Here is a 7,129-nt window from a genome sequence, read left to right as displayed (position 1 = left end):
GCTCTTTAATGGGGGTTTTCTTTAAAAAGCACATCTTGTTTGTTTTTTATGGTAAGCTAACGCTAGTTACTAATTACATGTACAATTTCACTTGTTTTACCTTGGTGTCTTGTTACCCTTGTTGAAATTACAGCCTGGTTCACAAAGTAAAGACGTGCACACATATAAGCTTTCTTACAGCTACGCTGAAAATATTGTCCCAATGTCAAAAATATATATTATTCAGATTTTGGTTTTTAATCTTTTTAAGTTCAACACTTACAATACAAATATCTTCTTCAAACTCATTTATATAACATTCTTCTTTGCTTAACTCTGCTAAAGTTCTCTGTTCAACAAAGGGGCTCTACTCCCAGCTTCCATATTTTTGTAGCCCAAAAGGTTGCTTCATTATGGTATTTTCTTTCTAGTACAACTGATAGCAACACTCACCATCACCCATCTAATACCAAACACTTCCTGTAACTAAAAGCCAGACCTATTAGCTTTGCCATTGTATGTTTAAACAATGCAAGCTCTGTTGTCTTTGTGAATGTATTAGTCATAGCCCTCGATGGTCAGTTTTATGTCCAAAACCTATTCCCACAACTTGGTACAGCTAGCTTACAGCTCTTGATGGCTAATGAAAATTCTCCTCAGTTTTCTACCACATACAAGCTCTTAGTGGCACCTGGAGAGGGCAACACACATTGAACGTTGGCAAGTACTGAGTTATTTAGTTTGCAAATGGCCCTGAGTGTTCTAGGTCCACTATCGTTTGGAGCTTGCTGCGTGTCCTAGCAGCACGTGGGTTCTGAGGTGCTTAGATCCACCTCAGAGAATAGTGCACACTAATAGGGGCCCATGGTCCAGATATGAGACCCCCATAAAGTCACTTTTTGGAGACCTTCTCCTGTCCACATCACTCTGCATGCGACGGTTTGAGCTTCCGGAGCACCCGCTGCTTGGCGTGTTTCAGGTGGAACATCATGGAAGCCATCTCATCAGAAAAGGTCTGTAGAGAGAGCACAACTTTGTGTCACTGTGTGCATGATACCTTGGGTTTCCATACTGCATTGTGGGTGCACTACACAATTCAATACACCCCACTCTGCGTCTCACAATGCAGACACGCCACCAACATTCTATATTCTTCAAAACACAGTGGAAGCAACACAACTTCTCATCACGTTGTGCACAGGTCGAATACAACTCTGCATCACACCCTGCCCGCAGAGGACCGAGTTTGCATCAACAATAACACAACCACAACCAACTCTGCTTCTTGCATTATACAAGTTAATAGTGATGACCTATCAGGAGCTTGCCCGTTACCAGTAGCATATTTGTATATTTTTACTTAATGTCTATTAAGCGTTGTACATTGATTCATATTGTTTGTATTTACATTAATTGTTAAGATCAGCGACACACCTAGGGTCTAATTAACACATTACAATTTTACAAATAAATAAATGGGCAAACATGATGGATTGGAATGTATCCCTGAGTGATTTCCAAAGGCAGAGGTTTTGTCATGGGGAAGCACCGCAAGGAATCTTGCTGCTCTGCACTGCATCAAAAGAAAAGGGCAGGAATGTTGTATCTATGAGATACTGCTCATTCCGGTCCTTTTCCCCTGCGCTGGTGCACAATGGGCTGCCACGCGGCAACACGGGCAAGGGTGTCTGCATTGCAGGGGTGAATGTTTTTGTGCGGGATGGGGCACCTTCCTGCACATATACTAATAAATATATTAACATAAAACTAATCACTAGAGGTGTTTTCCTCTTTCTATGTGTGCCGCGTTCAGCACACATAGAATGGGGAAAAAATAAGGTAAAGTAAGGATCTTCCTCCTAGTTGCGCCTCCCTAACGCCACCCCTGGGGTGGTGATAAAATCTGAAGTATTCCCAGGTTTAAGAATCCTTGTAAATCTGGAATGCTTCAGATTCCATGGGTGTTGTGTAGGAACACCCACAACAACACCCATGGAACACCCCATTCATGTAGCGTTCTGCGTGAAAGGGGCACATATTTACAAGGCCATGAAAAGCCATGCAAACAAGGGAACACTGGGAAACAAACAGAGGGACACTGGGAGAAACAAGGGAACACTGGCAGACACATGGGAACACTTGGAGACACAATGGAACACTGGGAGAGACAAGGGAACACTGAGAGACACAATGGAACACTGAGTGACACAAAACACAAAGGAGAAACAGGAAACCCTGCGAGACAAAGGATGACACTAGGAGACAGAGGGAGACACTGGCAGACGTGGGGAAGACACCCACCCAGAGAACCACAGGGAGACCAACACTGGAGAAAAAACAAGTATACAGGGACAAAGGTAGACAGGTACACTGAGAGATTCTGTGATGCATGGATATATATTCAGACACAGGAACATCCTGGGGACTGGGACATGTAAAGCTATAGGGAGACATAAACTTCGCATATCTCGGGGCATAGGGTGCACAAGGAGTTACTTTAAGATGCGGAAAGACATTTTATGTTTCTGTTTGAGAGATTTATAGAGCGCAGGGCTGTCCTAGGGCTTCCCAGTGCTACCGAGAGACGACAACAGTGAAGAGACTTAGTGTAAAGGAGGGAGCTTAAGAAAACAACCACCTCTTGAGTTTTTTCCTGAAACTTCTCTCCTCTCTGGTCAGTCTCAGTTCCTTGCTCATAGAGTCCCATAACCGTGGAGTAAGGTGTGAGAAGGATCTCCCTCCCCATCTAGATCTCTTCATCCTTATGGTGTTCAAGAGGTAGTCGGATGAGGACCTGAGAGATCTGTTGGGGACATATGGGATGACCATGGTTTTTAACAGGGCTGGCCCCCTGTCAGACATGGCTCTGTGAGCTATGCGTAGAGCTTTGCACCTGACCCTCGAAGGATTAGGGAGCCAGTGCAGTTTTTTCAGTGAGAATCTTACTGACTCCTGTCTAACGTAGTTAGCGGAACCCAGATACAGGGAGTTGCCATAGTCCAGTCTTGAGATCACTAGGGCCTGGACCACTGTTCTCCGTGCCTGTTCTGCTATGAGTCTCGGGATCTTCCGGATCATCCGCATGATTCCGAAACAAACTGAGGAAAGTTTTTTGTCTTGAGTTTCCAATCGAGAGGTTGTGGTCTAGCCACATACCCAAGTTCTTTATGGAGGACTTTGGGGTAGGAGGGGCACCCCCTTCCTTTGGCCAGCTGATCCTTCACCAAGGCCCTGGGCAGTTTCCCAGGAACATTAGGTCAGTTTTGAATATGCTACTTACCAGTATGCATCTGTTCTTGGCATGTAGGGCTGCTGACATTCATATCTGTGGATAGATCGCCGCCTAGTGTTGGGTCCGGATGTTTGCACGTTGTTGTCCTGGAAGAGTCTTCGAAGTATCCTTGGATAGGTGACTCCTCCCCTGGACTACAGTGCGCATGGGCATCCTCTCCATCCTCAGATTGTTTTTCGCCATTGTGGCAGTGATGGAGTAGATACAGAAAGTGATGACCATGCTTACAGTAATTCTGAGAGCTGCAGCTGCTACAGGCCCCGGGGAGGAGGGAGGGCGATATGAATGTCAGCAGCCCTACATGCCAAGAACAGATGCATACTGGTAAGTAGCATATTCAGTTCGAGGCATGTGGGCTGCTGAATTCATATCTGTGCATAGAATACATAGCAGTGCCCTCTATTAGCGGCGGCTACCAGTGCCAGCTGCAGCGGTCTGAAAAAGAGTTTTGAGAACAGCCTGTCCTACAGCTGCCTGCTGTTTTGATTGCACATCTACACAATAGTGTTTGGTAAATGTATGTGTAGTGGACCAGGTGGCTGCTCTACATATATCATGCAGGGGAATGTTTCCTAGGAAAGCCATGGAGGCCCCTAACTTACGTGTTGAGTGGGCTCGTGGGGGAATCGTTAATGTGCGTTTAGCCTTTTGATAGCAAATTTGAATACATTTAACGATCCATCTGGCTATACCTGCTTTGGAGATTGCGCCACACCACAAAGGTAACGCTAAGGCAACGAAAAGTTGTTTTGTCTTCCTAAAGATCTTAGTCCTGTCGATATAATACATGAGGGCTCTCTTCACATCTAGTGTATGGAGTGCTCTTTCTGCGACAGTTTGTGGGTTTTGAAAGAAAACAGGCAGTTCAATAGTCTGATTCATGTGGAATTGCGATACCACCTTGGGCATGAATTTGGGGTTGGTACGTAGTACGACCCTGTTGGCGTGAACCTGTATAAATGGCTCTTGAACGGTTAGTGCCTGGAGTTCACTAACTCTTCTTAAAGAGGTGATCGCTACTAGGAAAGCTACTTTCTAGGTAAGAAATTGAAGCTTTTTTTCACTATGGACAACTGTAGCCTGAGACTGTATTCCCCATCCGGGGGTGCAGTTTCTTCGAGATGGTCCTACTGTACTTGCGTCAATTGGAATATCAAAGATATTGACGGAAACGCCTCACTCACATAATAGTGACATGCTTCATCATCGGCGTTACCTCCACACCCAGATAAGGTGATACTATCTGGGCGGACTCAACCATAGATATACCGGGAGTTCTGATAAGTAGGTCACTGGTTTAAGAGGCGAACCAGATTTTTTAGTGTATTCGTTAAAAATACCTACAAGTGTACCTCCTCTTGATCCTTTATTCTGAGGCACTTGTGATATCGATAAAAGCCTAATATTGGGTTTTTTTTGAACCTTCGTGTGTTCAATTTTACCCTCTGCTCAATGCCTTTGGCATTGAGCAGAGGGTAAAATTGAAGGTTCAAAAAAACCCCAATATTAGGCTTTTATCGATATCACAAGTGCCTCAGAATAAAGGATCAAGAGGAGGTACACTTGTAGGTATTTTTAACGAATACACTAAAAAATCTGGTTCGCCTCTTAAACCAGTGACCTACTTATCAGAACTCCCGGTATATCTATGGTTGAGTCCGCCCAGATAGTATCACCTTATCTGGGTGTGGAGGTAACGCCGATGATGAAGCATGTCACTATTATGTGAGTGAGGCGTTTCCGTCAATATCTTTGATATTCCAATTGACGCAAGTACAGTAGGACCATCTCGAAGAAACTGCACCCCCGGATGGGGAATACAGTCTCAGGCTACAGTTGTCCATAGTGAAAAAAAGTTGTATTGGGAGAACGCAACTGTTAGATTCATTCTCTCACTCTCCATACGTGAAAAAGAAGGAAAAAGAAATTGAAGCTCGCATGAGTGTAGAGGCTCAAAGGGTGGACCCATCAGGCGTGTGAGGACCAAGTTGAGGTTCCACATTGGAGCCGGTGGGTGGCTTGGTGGAATGACTCGTTTGAGTCCCTCCAAGAATGCTTTGATGGCAGGCACTCTGAATAGAGAGAGGTGCTGCCTAGTCTGCAGATAGGCTGATATTGCGGTCAAATGGACACGTATAGAGGTGTACGCCAGATTGCATCGGTATAGGTGTAAGAGGTAACAAATTATGTTTTGTATGGATGCGTCTAGCGGGTTAATGTCATTATTAGTACAATAAATGACGAACCTTTTCCATTTGGCTGCATAGCAAGCTCTGGTAGTGGGTCTCCTGGCCTCCTTAATGATGTCCATACAGTCAGGTGGCAGGTTTAGGTAGCCAAACTCTAGGACTTCAGGAGCCAGATCGCCAGGTTCAGCTGTTGCGGATCTGGGTGCTGAATCTCTCCATGGTTCTGCGTCAAATGCGCGGGTTTGATCCGCAGCCTTTGATGCGGCACCACGGAAAGTTCGAGAAAGGTGGTGTACCACGGCTGGCGTGCCCACGTTGGAGCAACCAGGACGAGTGTCAGTGAGTGTTGTCTGAGTTTGCGTGCTACCAGCGGTATCAGTGGTGCTGGGGGAAAAGCGTACGCAAATCTGCCGGACCAGTTCATCCATATCGCATTGCCCTGCGACTGCGGATGTGGGAACCTGGCGGCAAAGCTTTGGCATTTTGCGTTTTCGCTTGTGGCGAATAGGTCTATCTCTGGATGACCCCACTGTTGGAAGTACGGTTGGAGTACTGATGGGTGTAACTCCCACTCGTGCATCTGGTGGCTGTGTCTGCTGAGCAGATCCGCCATCTGGTTGTCCTTGCCGGGGAGGTGTTCTGCCATGAGGAACATGTTCCTCTGAATGGCCCACTTCCACATGCTCTGAGCCAGATGAGACAACTGTGGAGAGTGTGTTCCTCCCTGCTTCTGTATGTAGTACATGGCGGTCATGTTGTCTGTCCGCATCAACACGACTTTGTTGCACAAGTGTACTTTGAATGCTTTCATAGCCAGGAAGATTGCCATCAGTTCTAGAAGGTTGATGTGCATCTTCTTTTGTTGTGTTGTCCATAGTCCCTGCACTGTGTAGTGGAGTACATGAGCTCCCCATCCTTGGAGAGACGTGTCCGCTGTCAGTATTATTTGTGGAACAGGCTCTTGGAACGGTCGGCCCTTGCAAAGGTTTTGTGGATTCCACCAATGCAGAGAGTTGTATGCCCGACCGCTCACCAACACTAGGTCTTTCAGCTGTCCTTGAGCCTGATTCCACTGACGTGCTAAGCACTCCTGAAGCGGGCGCATATGTAGTCTCGCGTGTGGGACTATGAAAATGCAGGAGGCCATCATGCCTATCAACTGCATGAACACTCGCGCAGGAAGGGAGTGTTGGGGTTTGAACTTGGAAATCAGCATTTGCATGCTGTTGATCCTCACTAAATTTGGCTGAGCTGTGGCCGCCAGAGTGTCTATAGTCGCACCTAGGTACTGTTGTACGTGTGCGGGCTGGAGATGGGATTTTGGGTAATTTAGTGAGAATCCCAGACTGTGAAGGAGGTGAATGGTGCGGGACATGTGGCTGGCACATTGCTGGGCCGACTTTGCTTGAACGAGCCAGTCGTCCAGGTAAGGGTAGACGTGTATGTGCTGCCTCCGTAGATGTGCCGCCACAGTAGCTAGGCACTTTGTGAAAACCCTGGGTGCTGTTGTCGAAGGGAAGGACTTTGAATTGGTAGTGCTGCCCCTGAACAGTGAACCTGAGGTATTTTTTGTGTGAGGGGTGAATGGGTATGTGGAAATACGCATCCTTGAGGTCCAGTGTGGCTAGGAAGTCTCCCTGTTTGAGCAGCGGGAGGACTTGCTGTAAAG

General features: G+C 46.4%; 1 protein-coding gene across 1 annotated transcript in view; it reads right to left on the bottom strand.

Annotated features, from left to right (window-relative positions):
* Positions 1 to 216: 216 nt before the first annotated feature.
* Positions 217 to 7,129, bottom strand: part of LOC146809437 (circularly permutated Ras protein 1-like) — a 293,808-nt gene continuing 286,895 nt past the window's right edge. Inside the window, exon 20 of the mRNA XM_085616287.1 lies at positions 217 to 994. Within this exon, the coding sequence (XP_085472413.1) occupies positions 902 to 994 (93 nt within the window). The 3' untranslated portion in view covers positions 217 to 901. The remainder of the gene's footprint in view (positions 995 to 7,129) is intronic.

The sequence above is a fragment of the Triturus cristatus genome, chromosome 7, assembly GCF_964204655.1.
Source record: "Triturus cristatus chromosome 7, aTriCri1.1, whole genome shotgun sequence".
Classification (NCBI taxonomy): domain Eukaryota; kingdom Metazoa; phylum Chordata; class Amphibia; order Caudata; family Salamandridae; genus Triturus; species Triturus cristatus.
The sequence above is the reverse complement of the archived record's forward strand: the minus strand, read 5'-3'. Positions and strand labels throughout refer to the sequence as shown.